General features: G+C 36.7%; 1 protein-coding gene across 1 annotated transcript; it reads left to right on the top strand.

Moving 5' to 3' along the window:
• The first annotated feature begins 4,842 nt into the window (after nt 1-4,842).
• Nucleotides 4,843-8,486, top strand: LOC129281156 (uncharacterized). Its single transcript, XM_054917098.2, has 2 exons — nt 4,843-5,403; nt 5,955-8,486. Exons 1-2 carry the CDS (start codon nt 5,111-5,113, stop codon nt 6,637-6,639), a joined length of 978 nt encoding a protein of 325 aa, XP_054773073.2. The 5' UTR covers nt 4,843-5,110; the 3' UTR covers nt 6,640-8,486.
• The last annotated feature ends 12,581 nt before the right edge of the window (nt 8,487-21,067 follow it).

Raw genomic sequence — 21,067 nt, 5'->3', positions numbered from 1 at the left:
GATGACAATGTTTAAGCCGAGAGCAATTGAATAGCGACAAAGGCTATGTTTATGATAGCGACGAGACGAGAACTGGGGAGGAAGGGGGCAAACAACAAGCTAGTCGGTCGACCCCATCATACCAATCGCTCGATAAGGGCGCAAATGTGTACTAAACAACCTCAAGATCAAGTGTGTGTGTGTGTGGGGGGGGGGGGGGGTATTTGAGAAGCTACGTGAATTTGATAAGCCAAGACTTCATATACATACGAATTTTGTTGAATGTGAATTGCTAATGACTACAAAGTGGTTTTCAAACATCTTTTTTTAATTATTATTCGTTTATGCTTTCTTACTATATTAATTTTTCTTCTCTATATAAGTATAACGTGTTTATAGAAGGTTGGGAGGGAATTTTTCAGTAAATTAACAAATGACTTATCCTGGCATTATTTGGAGAGAAATTTTCTAGCAATGAAATGGATATTCAGAATTACTATCCCTTAATTGCCACGATTTAATAGAAAGACGTAAAATTAACGATTAAAGGTATTGTTTAACTTTGTGAGCAGCCGATTTAAAAAAATTCTCAAACCAAGATGAAACATGTGTACAAGTGTATGTATTAGAACTAATAAACCCTGAAAACAACCATTATTGAGAATGAAAAGCTAAAACTACAAGGCAAACCCCGATTTTGTAAATAGGCGTCTTATAGACACCTAAATAGTACACATAAGTGTATGGGATGAAATTAAGATGGTGTTTTCGGTCACTTTATATGATTTTTGAAGCACTAAATAATTATTTTCGAACGCAATTTTTTCTGGGCTTCATTTTTGTAACATATCACAGACACAGGTGACAAGTGTGACCTTCTAGCTCAGATTTTTTTAAAGTCAAACCAATGTTAACCAATCACTTTAAAGCAAAAGTGAATAATTTTTTTTTAAATGCGCTCCTGGTGATGCATGTAACTAAGCTATCAATTAAGGTATATGTTGCTACTTTTCTTGTTGCTCTAAAAATTTTTAAAAAGAAAAACCCACATAATTATTTTTTTAAAAATTCGATTAAAATATGTATTATATTTGGATGCACCATCAGCGCTCCACGCATTGAACTTGGGGCTTTCAACATTCCAGTAACAGTTTTTGTCTTTTCATTTTAAACAGTGTATCCTCTCGAAACTTTTCTTTTTCATGGCGAGAATTTTACGAGAGGATAACAGGTTGAATCATAAAAAGGGAAATAGATTGATAGTGTTCAGAAATACGATGCGTTCGAAAAGTTAGCAATATATTTTGGCTCATTAAATTTCCGTTACTCTGTATATAACAAGAATTCAGATCTTGCCTATGCGACAAACCTTAAAATAGAGAAAGATGATAGGAAGACAAGTTTTAATAATAATAACAATAATGGTGGCTACTAATATGGCGCTTCAAGAAATATAAACATACACGCAAACAGTAATAGAAAACGAAAAAGAATTTAAAAAAAAATTGAATTAAGGTTGATTGAAGGGGGTCCACCCGCTTGTAGACTAAAGAGGACAAGAACAATTAACTCATAATGAACATTATGAAGACAATGAGGCCTAAAAAATAACAATTTCCGCCCGATAAATCGATATAAACTCGCTCAATAAGAAATGTGCATGATGAGGAACTTGAAAAAGAGAAAGATGAAGAAATGAGAAAAATAAGTTTTCATTGAGGTTAGTTGAAGAGGACATAAGCGGGAGAGAAATGTATATTCCGCTTTATAAATCGAAATAATCTTTTGCCCTGTCCTTTTCTAAGTTTCAAAGCATAGTTTTTATGTATACAATTATTCTATATTTCAAGACATTTGTAGGATTTCGAACAACAACCGCGTAATTACGATTAAAGTCAAGCATATTTATATGTTTGTTTATCTTTTTTTAACAGAGAAAAGAAAAATACAATAAAGAACATATACCAAAAAGAAAAAGAGTCGGAGAATATTGTTCTTCTTTAGGGTCCTATAAGTATACGTGACTCGTACATGCAAGCGTTCCTCCTAATTACATCCGTGATACACGGGACATCCTATAATCGTTTATACCCTCTTCCGCGCTTCTCCAAGTTCGAAAATGTAGAGACTCCGTTGTTGCCATGGTAACTGGAAGCCCGTGGAGCAAGTGGTAGCTCGATCGGCCTAGGTCATGCGTTTTGACCTTTCTCATTCTGCTAAAAAAAATCGCGCATTTTCGCTGAATTGTGGTATGCATTTCCTTTACTTTTAGAAAATGTAGGTATTTATCCAGGGGCGGCGCCCAAAGTAAGGGGAGGGTGGCCCCTCTATGATTTTTAAAGTAGTGAAAGTGTAGTTTGCTCTACTCAGGTGTGGTGAATGGTTGAATGGGTAGCATTCATCATAGGTGCACTGTTTATTATCATTATTATCATTATATTATTATTTTTATGATTGTTACCATTATTGTTATCGTCCTCAGCATCATCATCATCATTATTATTACCAAAGAAAAACTACAATTCCGGCTGTACAATCAGAGTCAACACTACCGTAAGGGGATGGAGCATTATATATAATATATAACTTCTGAAGGTTCCATGGCGAAGAAGAATAGTGTAGTAGGTTTCACGGTACACCATGTATCTTTCTTGGGCAATTGTTGGTCCTGAAACTTTGCTCATTCTCCTGAGGACGAAAGGAACACACTTGTCGAAACGTGGAGATTGGGTGGTCCTTTTCAGGACCAACATGGGAATGTAGATTGTTCTCATTTTTCTTCAATAAAGTATATACATGTTTGTTGTTTGTATGTTTTTGTATGTTTTGTTGATGAAAGGCCTCCTCTCGTTGATGTTAACACATGATATATCAGAAAGGCCTAAAGTTGTACTGTAAGATATAATTATCATGCTTTTTATGAAATTCCCCATGACTACCATTTTTTCCGCATTTCCCCGTATGGCTGGAAATAGCGTTATATATATATATATATATATATATATTCAGTGGCGTACATAGGATTTTTCAGAGGGGGGCTAATTCGTCCGCCAAAAATTTTGACAAGCCAAAAAAAGAAGGTCTTCAACCAAAAATAAAGGATTTCGTACCAGAAAAAAAGGTCTTCAACCACAAATATAGGGTTTCGTACTAGAAAAAAAATTGACAAGCAAAAAAAAAATAAGAAGAAAATAAATAAAAAGGCCTTCAACCACAAGTATAGGGTTTCGTACCAGAAAAAAAATCTCGCCAGGGGGCAGGGATAGGTCCCTTGCATGGGTTGTGACTCGTCAGGGGGGCAGTCTGCCCCCTCTGCCCCCCCTGTAGGTACGCTAGTGTATATATATATATTTAATAGGAGGAAAGGAAGAAAGAATGTGCATAATAAGAGATTGGTCTGGGACCCCGTACTCAACGGAGAAAAAAAATGACCTAGCCATTTAAGTCGTCTCCCCCCTCCCCCTCCCTCCATGAAAGCAATCAAAGTTCCCTGGATCCAGGTATATTATCGTTATGTCATACCATAGGCGGCGGGACGGGGGGGACGTGTCCCCCCCCCTAAATTTTAGGTGGGGGGGCGGTCCCCCCTAAATTTTTTGTTGATAACTTTTTTTTTTTTTCTTCTTGTCAAATTTTTTTTCTTGCGTCCCCCCTTAAATTTTTTGTTGATAACCTTTTTTTTTTTTGCTTGTCAAAAAAATTTGTGGTCCCCCCTTAAAATTTTTGGCTTCCGCCGCCAATGTGTCATACCAAAATCATTCACTTTAAATGGATCAAAACTCAGTGAACTATACAGTGCGTATCAAAAAAAAGTTTACACTTTGAAAAAGCCCTGGGAATTCAACAATATACAACATGTGGGTAATTTTTCACATATAATCTTAGGTTTGGGTCTCATCTATCCAATGAAAGTTAAAGTTTTGACAGAAGGTTACACTTGAATGAGCGCTGTCCATTTTTGTAAAGCTCGCAGAAATCTGTTTGCGCAGAAATGCTCGTTTTCACGCTGGGATAGGGCGAAATCAAACTTACCCTGCGAAACATTTCTCACACATTTCCCTTGCACTTTTGGTTAATTGAAATAAAACGGATACATTCAAGCATTTTCTAACAATTTTGCCACCCAAATTGAAATTTCATCATTTAGTAAGCACAACCTTTACCCTTTTTTGTGCCAGCTGGATCTGAGGACATAACTGAACCTGAACAAAAGTTTATATCAGACATCTCCAGCATTTTTACATTGAGTTTTTATCATTTAAAGTGGGTTTACATTTCATTTTTCATTTAATACTTGTTTCTCCACACTTTTCCCAAGCTTGACAATGATTAACAAAATTAAAATCAAGCCTAAGCCATTTCATGTAAATCACAGCTCAGTGCAAAGCAAAATTCGTCTCGATGGCCTCGGTGAGTGGGGGAGTGGGGTGGGGCGCAATGCACTCTTCGAAGTGTTTTGGGCAAGGAAACAAGTTTAAAAAGGTAAAAGATATCTTCAAATCAATTTTACCAGCTAAATTCCACGTTTTCTTAATTTCTTCATGATAAAGATCTACTTTTATTTGCATAACTATTTCAAAGTTCTGCGCATATCATGTTTCACTACATTTTCAAAAGTAAGTGGTGCTCACTCAAGCGGAAATATTTTTCGACAGTTATATCGTCATTTGCTTAAATGGATCTGTGCCAATGTTAAAATGTGGAAAAATCTTCAGGATATTACAAATGTATAATTTTACAGGATTTTTTCAAAGTGTAAACTTTTTTTTGATACGCACTGTATAGGCTTAAATATAGAACCGACGCGGAGTACAAAGTCCAATTAAGTTTTGAATGAATTAAACTTTTATTTCTTATGATGCTATTGTGGTTTTAGCGTGCGTGTGTATTGACTGACTTCTCCATTAAAACCTGCATGTATTCATTAGGCAATCTGAACTGTGGTCATAGAGCAACACGTCTTCCTGGTGATTTGTTCATTATACGGAAACATAAAAGGTGATTCTGTTTTGTTGTCCATTTGCGTTAAACCATGTCACTTCCATGATATTTTAGTTTCGGAGACGTGTAGCGGTCCAGCGATTATCAAGCTGGACATCGCCGAGGGCAAACGACTACGAGACGAACGACGATGACGTCGACCAAAGCCAGCAGAAAGACCAGTCAGGTCCGCGTAATTCTCTGGACATTCCCTCGTACACGATCAACAGCCTTGACTAAATGTCTGAGTCAAATCGAAGGCGTCGAGATATGGTTTGAACCGTATTGCTTCTGTAGTATGGCCGCGACCGAATACCGACGGGTTCATGGACGAGAGTTGCCGACGAGTTACCGAGGGAATGAAACGATGTTTGCCGAAGCTGCCCGACTTGTGTCGAAGGTGGCGCTCATGCCTCCGGGAGTTCTTGATCCCGAAAGACTTGCGTAAATATAGTTCTTTCATATCGTGTTCTGTATATACAGTATTGTATTTCAGGATAGCTTAGCTTATACCAGGGGCAGATCCAATGTCCAAGGGGGGGGGGGGGTTACAAATATTTTCACACATAAAATTGTGCCCCGATCGGCTAGTTCGTGCTTGTAGCAGTTACTTTCTTTTACAGCTCTTATGCGAAGTTAATAGAAGAACGAAAATAATATTTTGAAGCATTTTACAGCTCGAATGGGACCCTATAACAACATTCACTTCTATTTACATTAAAAAGAAATATTTCTGGGAGAAACTGGAAGGGGCGGCAGTCTTTATAGGGAGAGGTGTGTCATACATTTTCACTTGGTGCTTTCACTACTTTTCATGTACACCATTACCTTCCATTTGTGAGATAGGTATCCCTATTTCGTTCTCTTTTCTCTCCCGCATTCTTTCCTTCACTCACTCTTTCTGTGTGTCTCCACCTCTCCGATGTGCTCTCTCTTACCAGTCTCCTCTATATTAGTCCACACTCACTTACTCTCTCCTTTACATTGTTATGCAGGTATGAGGGCGTCAAAGAACGTCTTGAACGCAGCATGAGTAGATATGTCATCGTGAAAGACATGGCCTTTGCGTTGTCCGATGAGAAATATCGTCGTTTTTTACCCGATGGTTTCGCTCACGCGTTTTTGATCCGGGATCCCATTGCAGCGATAGCATCATACCGTCGAGCCTCTTACAGCTCCTTTAAATCTGCCGGGTACCTGGACGAAGATGCAACAAATGAAAGTAAATTCGACGTAGAAAGGGATAACTTTTTAATGAACGCTGGATTATTTCACAAAGAACTCTGCGATTTGTGGAATTACTTGATGCAATCATCAAAAACGCATAGTGTACCTGATGAAGAAAGCTCCGGACCGCATAATCAATCGGTGGTCATCGACTCAGACGATCTTCTCACGAAACCGGACGAAGTATTGCCGAAGTTTTGCGAAGCCCTTGGTTTGCCTTACGACCAGTCGTTTCTTCGGTGGGACCCATCCGCGGACGTTGCATTTTCATGGAAAGCGGCTGGGGACGAACTTCTACGAGGTAATGTCCATTTCTACGAAACGGCAATGGCTAGCTCTTGTTTCATGCCAGCGAAAGAGAGAGAACAGGTTCAAAATTTAACGAAAGACGTACTACGTCTGGCCGAGCAAGCTAGACCATTCTATGAGGAAATGCATAACAACAAATTATAGATCCCATTAATAGTAAAAACCACTTCATGCAAATAGACTGCAAGGATTGTGATGAAAGATAAGCCTTGGTATAATGTTACAGAGGGTGATGCATTCTCCAATAATTGCAAACCAATGATAATTAAAGAAGTTGTTATGAAGGGCAATATTGGTTGCTACGTAGGCTATGTATACTGAGGATTATTATCTTTATTGTTAGGGATGCTACAAACTAATGATAAATGACATTCCTGGTGGGTGTTTTATAAAGCTGTTCGTAAGTCTAGCGACTTTAAGAACGACTGTTGAACCTTTCATACGCACCAGTCGTTCTTAAAGTCACTTTTAACTTGCGAAAAGCTTTATGAAACGGCCCACAAAACTGATGTCGATGGGAGCTGAAAGCCCCCCCCCCCCCCACTTCCCCGTTTTTATTTGTTTTTCTCCAAATAAGTAATATGGGTGTTTATTTTATTGCCAGTTCCAAACATGACGTCAAGAGCGTTCAAAGGGGCAACAGGAGACCGTTTTCATAAAGCTGTTTGTAAGTTAAGAGTGACTTTAAGAACGACTGGTGATCCTTTCTTGTCGTTAATGTTCATTGGGTAACTATTTACCGCGTATCGGAAAGTTTCACCAGTCGTTCTTAAAGTCGCTCTTTACTTACGAACAGCTTTATGAAACACCAACCAGGTAAAGATGTCATAACACTCGTAGTGCATTTCGTACCATTTTTGTAACATGGTTGATTCATTTATTCTGATTTATTATTTTTAAAATCTTAAATTCGTTTAATTTTCCTTATTATTTTTTTGAATCTCATTCCGTCTTTTTTTGTAATTTTCATTAATGTATTTTTTTTTCACCTGTCACGCCTAAGTGCAGTTTTTGTCCGTCGTAAGTACTGCATGCAGTAACTGAAGGAGCTCAAAATGAAGAACGAAAATCGGAGCAGCTGAATGTCTCAGTTTTTAAACAGCGCTTTTTACTGTGTCTAGTTAGGTGATGGTTAATCATGGCTGTGGTCATCTCTGCGCCGAAAAAAGTCCATGTCGGTTCGTTGTTTAAATATTGACGCTTCTATGAATCGTATCATGAATAATGTAACTGACAACTTAAGTGGTCGTGGTCAAGAGCCTCAGAATAAAGTATATACATCGTTGAAGCAATCACAGTCACACAAACGAAACCGACTCCAGACCGATCAAAGCTATTACGTTAATACCAATGACATACCATCGGTCGGTTTGGAATCGGTTTCCTTGATGTGACTGTAGCACGACCGTTTAACTTTATATATGTACACGGTCACATCGGCGAACCAGCCTTAGACCGATCATATCTATACGTTATTTCCAATGACAGACCATTGGTCGGTTTAGAGTCCGTTTCGTGGGTGTGACTGGCAATAAGTAAACATTTATTATAATTTTCCCCATTCACAGCGTACCCACTGTATTATTCGAAGAATGAAAAAAAACATTCCGTTTTCTTTTTAGTTTCTTTTCATTTATGAGCAGCAAGTAGGTCGATTCGTCAACCCCAGACAGTGGCGTAACAGGCGGGGGGGGGGGGGGCAAGCTGCCCCCCCCCCCCTGGCGGATTTCACCGGGAAAATTAAAAAAACGGGAAAAAGAAAAAAAGGGAGGGAGAAAGAAAGGGAAGGGGGAGGAAAGGGAAAAAGAAAACGAAGGTTTCTTTTTTTGAAATGGAAAAGGAAAAAAATCGGGAAAATGTACGAAAGAAGAACATTGACAAAGAACAAATCATTCCGTAATAGGCTTATGTAATGCAGTAGCTTGATGGGAAATATGACAAACAATAGCGGGAAACGAAGGTAGAATGGAATTAGTCAAAAGCTAAATTAGAAAACAAAAGGGACAAGAAAAAAAATAATAACACGACCGGGCTGCCGAGGATTGAAAATAAAGAGCGGGAAGAAAGACGACCTGCACGCAACATTGTGCTATAAGCTTGCTAAATTTTATGCAAAGCAGTAGGGGCTCTTCATCTATAACCATCAAATGGCTCTATAACGCCCCCGTTGAATCACGTTCAATCACTGGCGTACAGGCGCGGGGAGGGGGGTCTTGGTTCCACACCCTAGAGGAAATAAAATAAATTATACAGGAGACAACGTATAATAAAATGAATGGAAACAATGAAATGTGTTATTTGCTGTCAGCATTGCTGAATATAATGGAAATTCTATCACATAATTAGAATTCAATTTCAATAGGCAATTTTCCAGCTCGCTTTGCACGCTGGCAACTTTTAACAAATTCAATTCAATTCACTTTACTCACATACATTAAAAAGGTACAATATACAATATTATATGAACAATAAAAAACAATACATAAAAAATCAATATAATGACAAATAGAAAGAGTATAGAACCAACATGCAGTGGATGTAGGATGTAAATTTTCCCACAATGCTATGTTTTACCACCTCAAATATTTGGTTCATTACGCAACTGGGTTGAATAAATGTGTTGTGTAAAAGCTATATTCTGTACATACTCGCGATTTGATTAAAATAGCGGCAATCTGCGAGGTTTAAGTAGCTTTGATATCAAGAAGTTCCGGGGGGGGGCTCCGCCCCGGACCCCAACCGCACAGCACTGCCATATATGAGTATGGAAGGGTTAAGCCATTGGCCCCCAAAAGTTCTACAAATAAGAACAAAAAAGAAGGAGGAAAGAAAAGCAAAGGAAAAGTGTAGGATATCATTTAATTTACTGAATATAATTTCAAAAATATCTCAAAGGTAGATTATCATGAAAAAGGTGATTTTTTCTCGCTCGCTTCGCTCGCTCGGGACTTATATTAAGCAGCTTTTTAGCACATGTGACATACTGCGCCCCTCGTTTTTTTACTCTTCACGCTACTGCCGCAAAGAATCCTGTTCACAGTGGCGTTCAGACCACAAAAAAAGAATGGAAGAGAGAAGAGTGAAATATATTATTTTCTGGATATCGATCATTTCAAAAGCTATCACAAAAATTGGATTTTTATGTATTTAAAAAGACAAAAATTTTCCTCGCTCGCTTCGCTCGCTCGCAATTAAAAAAAAAAAAGATAAATTCTGCCCGATACGCAATATCTGGCCCTCTCAAAATAGTCGCCTCATTACACCATTACGCCTGTTCATACCATGATATGACCGGGAAATTTTTGGCTCTTGCCCCCCCCCCCCCCCCTGGCCACCGACCCCTGTTACGCCGCTGACACCAGACTCTCTTTGAAATCACGTAAATCAGACAGAAAAGAAAGCATATAACATGTGTGTGTTGGTTTGTGTTGTGTGATTGTACGCCTATGGAATATTGATTTATGATTTTGCACCCCCCCCTCCCCCGCCCCGTGCGACGCCATATCAAGAATCAAAATAAATCGACTCCCCCGACAGCAATCGAAAGGATAGAGGCTCGCGTAATAAGGCAGAATCATTCTATACACAACAAAAAAAGTAAGTCCCCCTTAATCGAATTGCTGTAACTTTTGAACGGAATTATTTTGAGATATGATATTTCGTAAGTGGTTTTCTACACTCATTAAGCAACTCCTTGGGAAAAATGAAATTGATGGGTTGAGTCATGCATGAGTAATTAAAGATTTAATTAAAAATGACCATTTTTGAAAGTCACAAGAGTCGTTTTTCAGATTGTGTAAATACAAAGTTTGGCAAAAAAAAATTTAAGGTGAATTTTATGGTGTTAATGCTGTTTAACTATCCATCATTTGGCCATTTCCAAACACAATTTTGATATCGTATTGTTTATGGTTGAGTGAGCACAATCAGTGGCGTAACAGGCGGGGGGGGGGCAGGGGGGGCAAGTTGCCCCCCTGGCGGATTTCACCGGGAAAATAAAAGAAAAACGGGAAAAAGAAAAAAAGGAGGGAGAAAGAAAGGGAAAGGGGAAGGAAATGGGAAAAGGAAGGAGGAAAAGGAAAGAGGAAAAGGAAAGGGAAAGGGAAAAGAAAACGAAGAAAAAACTGTTTTTAATGGAAAAGGAAGGAAAGCGGGAAAATGTACGATAGAAGAACATTTGAGAAAGAACAAATCATTCCGAAATAGGCCTACGTAATGCAATAGTACGGTGGGAAATGATGACAAAATGGCAACAATAGCGGGAAACGAAGGTAGAATGCAATTAATCAAAAGCTTAATTGGAAAACAAAGAAAAGGAACAAGAAAAAAAATGATAACACGACCGGGCTGCCGATGATTGAAATTAAAGAGCGGGAAGAAAGATGGACTGCATACAAAATTGTGCTATACGCTTGCTAAATTTTATGCAAATAAGCGCAGTAGGGGCTCTTCATTTATATCCTTCAAATGACTCTATAATGCCCCCGTTCAATCACATTCAATCACTGGCATACAGGCGCGGGGTGGGGGTCGTGGTTCCACACCCAAGAGGAAATAAAAGAAATTATAGGAGACAACGTATAATGAAATGAATGGAAACAATGAAATGTGTTATTTGCTGAATATAATGGAAAAATCTATCACATAATTAGAATTTAATTTCAATAGGCCTCTTTCCAGCTCGCTTTGCACGCTGGCGAATTTTTACAAATTTTTCCCACATTGCTATGTTTTGCCCCCTCATGATATTTGGTTCATTACGCAACTGGGTTGAATAAATGTGTTGTGTAAAAGCTATATTTTGTCTATGCCCGCGATTTAATTGAAATAGTGGCAATCTGCGAGGCTTATCAAGAAGTTCCGGGGGCTCCGCTCCGCCCCGGACCCCAACCGTACAGCACTGCGTATGGAAGGGCTGGGCCATGACCCCAAAAAGTTCTACAAACAAGAACAAAAAAAGGAGGAAAGAAAAGCAAAGGAAAAGTGTAGGATATGATTTTATTTACTGAATATAATGTCAAAAATAGCTCAAAAATAGCTTAGATTCTCATTAAACGGTGATTTTTCTCGCTCGCTTCGCTCGCTCGGAACTTATAAATCAGCTTTTTAGCACAGTACATTTCCTATACTGCGCCCCCCTTTTTTTTGGGGGGGGGAGTTACTCCTCTCGCTACTACCGCAAAGAATCCTGTTCACAGTGGTGTAGGCCTACAAACCACACAAAATTGAATCTAAAGAGAGAAGGGTGATATATTTTATTCTTTGGATATCATGTCAAAATCTATCACGAAATTTTATTTTTTTTTATTAAAAAGGGTCAAAATTTTTGCTCGCTCGCTTCGCTCGCTCGCAACTTTTTTTAAAAGATAAATTCTGCCCGATACGCAATATCTGGCCTTCTCAAAATAGTCGCCTCATTACACCATTATATGCCTGTTCATACCATGATATGACCGGGAAATTTTTTGCTCTTGCCCCCCTGGCCATCGACCCCTGTTACGCCGCTGAGCACAATGTATTGTGACGATAGGGGATTATGGTAGTATCCTCTACAACTTGTAAGAACATGTTAAAATTTGAAAATGTTGGTGGCTCCCCCGATTATAGGCCCCTCCCCCATTCTAAAATTCTGGATCCACCACTGATTTGTCCATAACTTCAACTGATCCGGATAAATTGTTCGGAAAATAATACATTTATGAAGTATAAAGAGTATTCATTCCCAAGTTTTCGAATGTGCTCGCTCAACCATGAATATGTCAAAATTTCGGAAAGTGTGTGGTGATAGAAATGATAGATGATAAAAACAACAGCGATTAAGTCACATTTGCAACCGAATTTGCCCCCAATATTTACTTTATTACCCTTTAAAATGAGTCTGTGACATTGAAAACACCCCTTTTCCCACTTTGATGCGTGCTCACTCATCCATAAATAAACATATCGATTTCATTTTTGCACAGAATTCTGCCCATATAGGTTGATAAACATTACCACCAAATGACTTAGCTAAAGACAGCCTTTAAAAAAAGTTCCACCATATTGAATAAGGGGTTCCTTATTCTTAAACATATGCACCTATAATGTACACAATGTCTATGAGAGAGGAAGTCCAAATTTTAACAAATGTGATATGAGGGTTTGTTTCATGGACGGTTTTTGTTACTTTGAAACTTCGCACATGGCTTCAGAGTAACACTATCCAAAAGGCGCGCACACCAAAATAACCATTCGATACGGCACAGAGTGGGGCCAAGGCCTTGAACTTTCTTCTTATTTGCATAATTTTCGAATATTGTGTGCTCACTGATGCATTAGACATCGGGAATTTCATAAAAATCAAATCAAATGAACTATGCAAGGAGGTTTGTGACAGATATCCATAGTTAGCAATTGCATTTTTTCCAATAACGTAAAAAAGAGCTAATCACATTTTACATGTTCATTCAAGCGTGAATATTTAATTAAACGCGTTTGAATCATTGAAGCATGTACTGGTCATGAACATCACGAAAAAGTTGAGAAAATATTATTTTCAGTTACCAAAAAAAAAACAATACTTGCCGATGATATTTGAAAATCGTATTTTTGTTTTCAATAAATGTTCATTGAACCGTGAAATTATGAATATTGTTGAAGATACTCTTCCCAAAAATAATTGTCATCATATTCGATCATTTTTATCGATAGAAAATGTGTAAAAAATCCATTTATAGCAAATTTGGACTTGTGTTTATTCAACCGTGAAATTTAGCCAAATAAGTTGTATCGTTTTTTAGAAAGTACCTTTTACAAGCCTTCTGACTATTTTTCATGATGAGAATGTGGAATTCGTTCCAAAGAAGTGGAATCAAAGTCATGATATTTGGCTTGTGACTTTTGAAAAGTGAAATTTTTGCCTTCTGGCGGTGCTCACTGAAACATGACGTAAAATACGGACATAACATTTACTCAGAGGGTAGCTTATAAAATTACCTACACGCTCATGTAAAAATATATTAAAAACTCGCATTGGTTCGGAAATTATTGATGTTTGTTTAAGGGGGACTTACTTTTTTGGTTGTGTTTTATTACTATTTCATCAACTCGAAAGAGATCATACACAGCAAAAACTCCGGTGTTGATTTAACACCAGCCCGGAATCTATATATGTCCACACCAGAGAAGTATTGAAACAACACCAGTTTGCATGGAATCAAACCGATGCTGTTTTAATACTAATTGGTGTTGTATAAACACATTTCTGGTGTTAGACCAAAACGAAACTGGTGTTGTTTAACACTTCTCTGGTCATGCTGGTGTGGACATAATAGATTTCGGGCTGGTGTTAAATCAACACCGGAGTTTTTGCAGTGTACGGTCGGCGTCATAGTAAGTGGCATGCAGGAGGTTACCCCTCTGGATAAAAAATAAGAAAAAAGGGAAAAATGGGCGTAAAATGGGGAAATCAGATAGAGCATAGTAAAAGAAGGGGGTTCTGAAAATACGCATGTAGGTGCCCCATTTGAATGTTTGTAAGCACTTTTATTGCAAGCTCACTTTGACATATGAAAAGTAACGAACTTGTTTGAATAATGTTGTCAAAGTGAGAATATTATAAGAGTGCAGGACTTGTTTGTTTGTTTATTTATTTTCCGATTAGTAAAAACACAATACATAAATATGTATAACATACATATAAATAAATAACATAGATGGCATCAATTGAAATAAACAAAAATGAATTGCAAATATGTTGAATAGATGGAATAATCATGATAATCGAAAGGATTGTCCATTTCAGAGTCATTAACATAATTACTCTGTTCTTTCATGGGGTCCGTAAAGGTAGAATCTATTACTATTTCATCAACATTAAAGAGATCACACACTCAAACAAACTTTTCCACGCTCATGACGTTGGTGGTTTAACTGATATTAATCAGAGCGAAAGAAGACAAATTTTGAGAGAAAGATCTGGTTGCATTTCAACAACGTCCAAATGCGGGAGCCAACCAAAACACACCAGATTTTATTTCAGGGAGAGGGAAAGGGGGGAGGGGGGTCTTTCTTGAAACACTTCGCTCTTCCAAAATTCCCGATACACATTTGAACCGTGTATATAAAAAAATGTCCTTCTCATGTACTTTATAAAGCGGTGTCTCACTCGTATTTTATTCATAGGATGATAATGACAAGGTTAATGTAGACGATAGCAAATATCACGGTCATCGTAGCTATTTTGAGGCTCGAAGTGTGATCTTCATGACGGATAAGAAAGATGTACGTAAATCTCTGTTCATCCATTTAGAAATTGACAGCATTTACAGAAAGATAACATCTAGTCGTGCAGGGACCTGGTCACTAGCGTACCTATGGGGGGGGGGTCAGACTGCCCCCCCTGACGAGTCACAACTGCACAATTTAATGAACCCTGACGAGCCACCAGTGGCCCCCTCCTTTGAAGTTGAAGACCTTGTTTCATGTACAATTTTGTTTCTGGTACGAAATCCTTTATTTGTGGTTGAAGACCATTTTTTTTGCTTGTCAATTTTTTAGGCGGACGATTTTGCCCCCCCATGTGGAAAATCCTAGGTACGCTACTGGACCTGGTACATACAGTTTTAGGATCAAACGCATTTTTGCTATCAGAAGAGAGGAAAGGAAGCTTATATAGATTTTCCTTATTTTTCTAAAATTACACTCTAAAATCATGGATTTAGAATAAATCCAGACCGGCTGTGGATAGTGACCAGCCGAATGTTGGATTTTTTTTCAAGTATTAACTTTCAAATCTCAAAAAATTTAAATTCAAATATTTAAGATTTATATTTAAATCTATTTGGAATAAAACTAAATCCAGCATTCGGCTGGTCACTATTTACAGCCGATCTGGATTAATTTTTAATCCTTGATTTCTAGAGTGTACATAAATAAATATAACCCCCATCTCTCTCCCTCTCTCTTTCTCTCTTCTCCACTCTCTACGCGTCTGTTTTTAATATGAAATTTAATCATTGCTTCGAGCATCGCTCGGTAAAATGACGATATTACCTTATTTCCCCCATGCATCGTTTTCCACAACTTACTCTAACCCGTAATTCACCGCCTCCGCACTCGGACTGGAAGTTTTTCATGCCAGTAGGTATAAAAGTATATATTCGGGTATGGAATTCGAGTGTAATTAGGCCGAAGCATGAAAAGTTATATTTTGGTTTAATTTTTTATTTATTGATTACACAAGATTTCTGCGCTTCTGTTTCGAGCTGGTAAACTAAACTATAACTGCCGTCATTCAGTGGCGTACCCAGGATTTTCCCAAAGGGGGGGGGGCAAAGTTTTTGGAGGATATTTCGTCCGCGAAAAAATTTGACAAGCAAAAAAAAAAAAAAAAAGGTCTTAAGCCGCAAATAAAGGACATTTGGTACCAGAAAAAACTCGTCAGGGGGGCAGGGGTAGGTCCCCTGCCCCCACCTTAGGTACGCTAGTGCCGTCACTCCCCTTGGGCTACCTGGGCCACTTTTCATACCATTACTAGACAACATCATTTGGGACAGGCGGGTTTTCAATTTATAAAGATACAGGCATAAAATTCGTGCCGGTGTATACGCACGGAACAGTTTCAAGTCTTCCATAAAATGCGATGAAACTCCATTCCACATAGCCCTGGTTACAACCGATATTCCGCACTTTTCGAAACTTTAAGAAAAATCTATAACAAGATAAGATTTTTATTTTAAGAAGGTCCATTATTCATAAATGTTGTCCCACACGTCACGTTTGCCCCCCCCCCCCCCCATAGCTTGGACTCATTACGCCACTACTATACTGTCGAAGCTCGGACCATCTTATTTTTAGTAATCGCATTCATTCATCAGCAGAACAAATCATGGACAGTACAAAATGCGACGCAAACCTAATACTCTTAGTTATCTTTGCTCCGGGCTTTTTCTGGAAATTGAGTTATGTACGGAGGAGTTACAGCATAACTGGGCACGAAAACACTGAAATTCAATCCACGAGCGTTTCTTAGATGCATATATATCAGAAAGTCAAAAGGGGCCTAAGCTTTCGATCCTAGCAGAATCTTCGTCGGAGGCAAAATGGTCATTTTGCCTCCGACGATGGTCATTTTGCCTCCGACGAAGATTCTGCTAGGATCGAAAGCTTAGGCCCCTTTTTGACTTTCTAATTTACTCCATTGGCTCTCTTTTATTAGATAAGCAGTTTTCAGCAGCTTCTTTTTGCCATGCATATATATCCTATAATCAATACGGTGAATAAAGCTCACTGTATAGGGAGGGTTTCGGAATGGATTTGATTCTAAAAATTGAAAACGGATCTTGTTGTGTTTCGGGAAAAGATGAAAGCAGGGCGTATGCAACAATTGGTGTAAGTCGCACAGGGATTATGTTAAAAGAAATCCGTAGTATTTCATATGATAATTCCTATAACTTCAGTTAGATAAGTGCTGTCGTCTCTAATTCCTTACCGGCATTAAAAATCCATGTTAATATCACTTCTACAGCCCTCGCTCTTTTTCCTCACTCTACTCCCTTCCCCCCTCCTTTCCTTTTTCTCTCACACACTCACACACACATACATACATTTACCAACGCCTCATTCTTTCGGCGAAGATAAACAACCATTAAACACTGAAAACACCTACACCTCATTACAAATACAAGCTATATAAACAGTGCGTATAAAAAAACCGGGACAGTTTTGAAAAGTCTATAAAAGATTTGTTTCAAATTATTATATCTATATTTTAATGTTAATAGATGCTCTGAGATCTTATCTTTGAAATGCCATTTAAAAAATTAATTTTGTTCATGCTTGAGCGAACACGGGACGCTTTTGTCGGGGTTTCAAAAAGAGGGTTGCGCCAAAATGGCAGAAATTATAAATTTGATGATAAGACTTTTGGCTAATCAGCAGACTTCCTCTTAATCTTTTCATTATCTTTGCCATAATTTTCGAATTATGCTGTCAAATTTCATTTACAAATTTATTTATTTACCTGACTTATTTTTGTTTTTCATTTAAACTTCTTTTACCTTTGAATTTTCCTTAATAAGTAAGAAAAGAAGACTTTTTGTCGACCCAAATAAGAAGATTTGCATTATTAATTGGGAGAATTTGTAATTATTCAAATCCGTTTATTATTTGATTTGATTTGATTTATTGTTTTCTTCAGCATCCATGGAACATTCGTATAATACATTTTCCATAACATAATAAACATAATATGTTAGCATTTATGGCATGAATCATAATTAAAGTGTACTAAAAAAAAAATAATAATTCCAGACAAAAATGATTAACTACAAAATTATTATATGATATTCACAATTTGCAGGAGAAGGATTGATGCAGATTGCTTGAAGAAAAATGACAATCCCAAACTAAACTAATTTAATTAATTAATACGTTTATAAAGCAGAATGGGCATATATTTTTAAATGCGAATCATCAATTCATGCAATATTTTTAGTATGAAGATGAATATGATAAAGGTGAGGGTGACAGTGATATGATGATGATGATGATGATGATGATGAAGGCCATTGAGATGATGGTGGTCATGATGGAGATATTGGTAATGACTGAATCGAAGGAGGAATGAATTCACGATAAAAAAGGATACGACACAGAGATTTTACTTCAAATATTCTGATAATAACATAGATTTAACGTTTGCCTTAAATGAGTGAAGAGATGAAGATTGTTTTACAGATTCTGGTAAAGAGTTCCACAAATCTGGACCATGGTGTCTTATGGATCTCTGCGCAATAAGCAATTTGGGGTTGATTAAATGGAAATTTGAAGAGTTACGGGTAGGGTATGAATGAATAGATGTATTCAAAATATAAAAATTGTGGAATGAAGGTGGGAGCATGTCATTTACATACTTAAACATAAGTAGTAAACTTTGAAGTGAGTTTATGTCAAATACTGTTAGAGTCTTTAGTTTATGGAATAATGGATTTGTGTGTGATAAATATTGGGAATCAGTACAGATTCGAATTGCTTTTTTCTGTAATAAGTATATTGTATTAATTTTAGTTTTTGCACATGTTGCCCAAACTATGTTGCAATACGATATATAAGGTAAATTAATGAATTGTATAGTATGATAAGAGTTGTATGTGGAATTATGTTTTTCATTTTGTAAAGTATACCTACGTTTCTAGAAATACTAGTAGCTATACAACGTACATGTTCATTCCAATTTAAATTTTCATCTATTGTGACACCTAAAAACTTTGTTTCTCTTTTCCTTTTGAGAGGAATATTATCTATGTTTATATTGAAAGGAAACTTGTTACCATGTGAGTGTGTATACTTGAAATATATAAAGTTTGTTTTATCTATATTGAGTGAAAGCTTATTACACTTAAACCACAAAGATAGTTTTGGCAATTCACGGTTAATTACATCTACTAAAGTTTCTAAGCTATTATGTGAACAAAAAATGTTCGTGTCATCTGTAATAATACATATGATAACAAAGGTGTTACAGTAGTCAAATCATTGATATATATTTAAAAAAGCAAGGGGCCTATGATTGATCCTTGTGGAACTCCGCATTGTATTAACTAAAAAGGAATATTATTGTGAATTACATATTTTTTTCTATTGGACAAATAACTCTTAAACCATGATAGTGTAATTCCGCGAATTCCATAATTTTCAAGTTTTTTAAGTAATATCTGGTGGTCAAGAGTGTCAAAGGCTTTGCTTAAGTCCATGAATACTCCTATTAGATGTTCTTTTTTTGCCATTGCATTTGTAATTTTATCGTATATTTTTATTAAAGCCTGATCAGTCGAATGTCCTTTCCTGAATCCATATTGGTTTGAATTTAGAAAATGAAAAGTATCTAGAAACTTATAAAGTCTATTGTAAATAATCTTCTCTAATATTTTGGAAATGCTGGGAAGAATTGAAATAGGCCTATAATTTGTTATTTCATGCGGATTGTCTTTTTTTTAAACAGGATTTACCTTTGCAATTTTTAGGGAATCGGGACATGTTCCGGTGCTAATCGACAGATTAAAAATATGACACAAAGGAGAGGCAATATAGTGTATGATCTGCTTAAGAAGGGAAGTACTAATTCTATTAATCCCCTGTGATTTGCTTGATTTGAGATTTTTTGTTATTTCAATTACTTCCTGAACATTTGTTGGGTTAAAGAATAAAGAAGAGTTAATGGGTGTGGGAAGAAATTTTCCAAAATTTTCATAAGGTTTGTCAAGTTTGTTTGCCAATGAGGGTCCTAAGGTAACAAAAAAGGAATTAAAGGTATCAGCTACATCTTCTGAATATATCGCAACATCATGAACTGTGAAATTATCTTTGGGTAATATTTTGGGTTTCTTGCCAATCAAATCATTTATAATCTCCCATGTGGCTTTCATGTTTGATTTAACTTTGTAAAGCACTCGGAATAAAATAATTTGCGAGAAGCTCGAATTGTATTGGTTAGTCTATTTCTATAAGTTTTATATTTATTTTTGGTTTGATTAGAAGGGTTCTTTAAAAATGCCTTGTAAAGTTTATTTCGGGTATGTATGGATCTTAAAATTGCTTTAGAAATCCATGGCATTTTTGCCTTCTTTCTTTTGACCAGTGGTATCAGAGGAAAATTTTTCTCGTAATATGTCTGCAATTTATTGTTAAAATTTGTGTATGCAATGTTTGAATTAGACTCATGAAGTACATCCAACCATTCATCAATTGCAAGATCCCTTTTGAACGATTCAATGTTATTAGGAGATTCTTTTCTATACATTGCCGATTTGAGTATATTTTCTTTTGGAATATCATTATCGCAAAATGTAAAAACCGGCAAATGATCCGATATATCAGATATTAACAATCCGCTCTTAATATCTCTGTTTAATATATTTGAAAAAATGTTGTTGATAAGTGTTCATGAATGGCTATCAATTATGGTCGGTTTGTCTATATGGGGATAATAGCCTATATAATGAATGCATTGTGTGTAGGAATAAATCGTGTTCATTGTTTTGGGATAACAGGTTGATGTTAAAATCACCCATTAAATATATTTGTTTCTCTTCTTTTCTGATAGTATGAAGGCACGTTTCAAGGTCTTCACAAAATAAATTTACTTTATCATGAGGGGGTCTATAAATCAATCCAATGATTATATTTTTGCCTTTCGGCTTCATGATTTCTAGGAATAAATTTTCACTCTGTTTTAATGATATTTCTTTCCTTACTTTGAATTGTAAATGTTCACTGATGTAAAATGCTACACCTCCTCCTCTTTGTTCTTCACGGTCACGCCTAATGAGATTGTAGTTTTGCAAACTGAATATGTTAGGTGAAGTATTGTGAAGCCATGTTTCCGTGACACCAATAATGGAAAATTTGAAATTATTTAAAGTGAAAAGTAATGATTCGAGCATTAATATGAAGCAAACTGAATTTATGTTCCATGTCTCTAAATCTAGAAGTAAAATCTTCAGTTGAGTAATAGTTATTATCAGATGATATATTGTTTGTATTGAAAATAGAAAAAATGTCCATGTCATTACTCACGAGGAATATTTGATAT

The sequence above is a fragment of the Lytechinus pictus genome, chromosome 18, assembly GCF_037042905.1.
Source record: "Lytechinus pictus isolate F3 Inbred chromosome 18, Lp3.0, whole genome shotgun sequence".
NCBI lineage: Eukaryota > Metazoa > Echinodermata > Echinoidea > Temnopleuroida > Toxopneustidae > Lytechinus > Lytechinus pictus.
The sequence above is the reverse complement of the archived record's forward strand: the minus strand, read 5'-3'. Positions and strand labels throughout refer to the sequence as shown.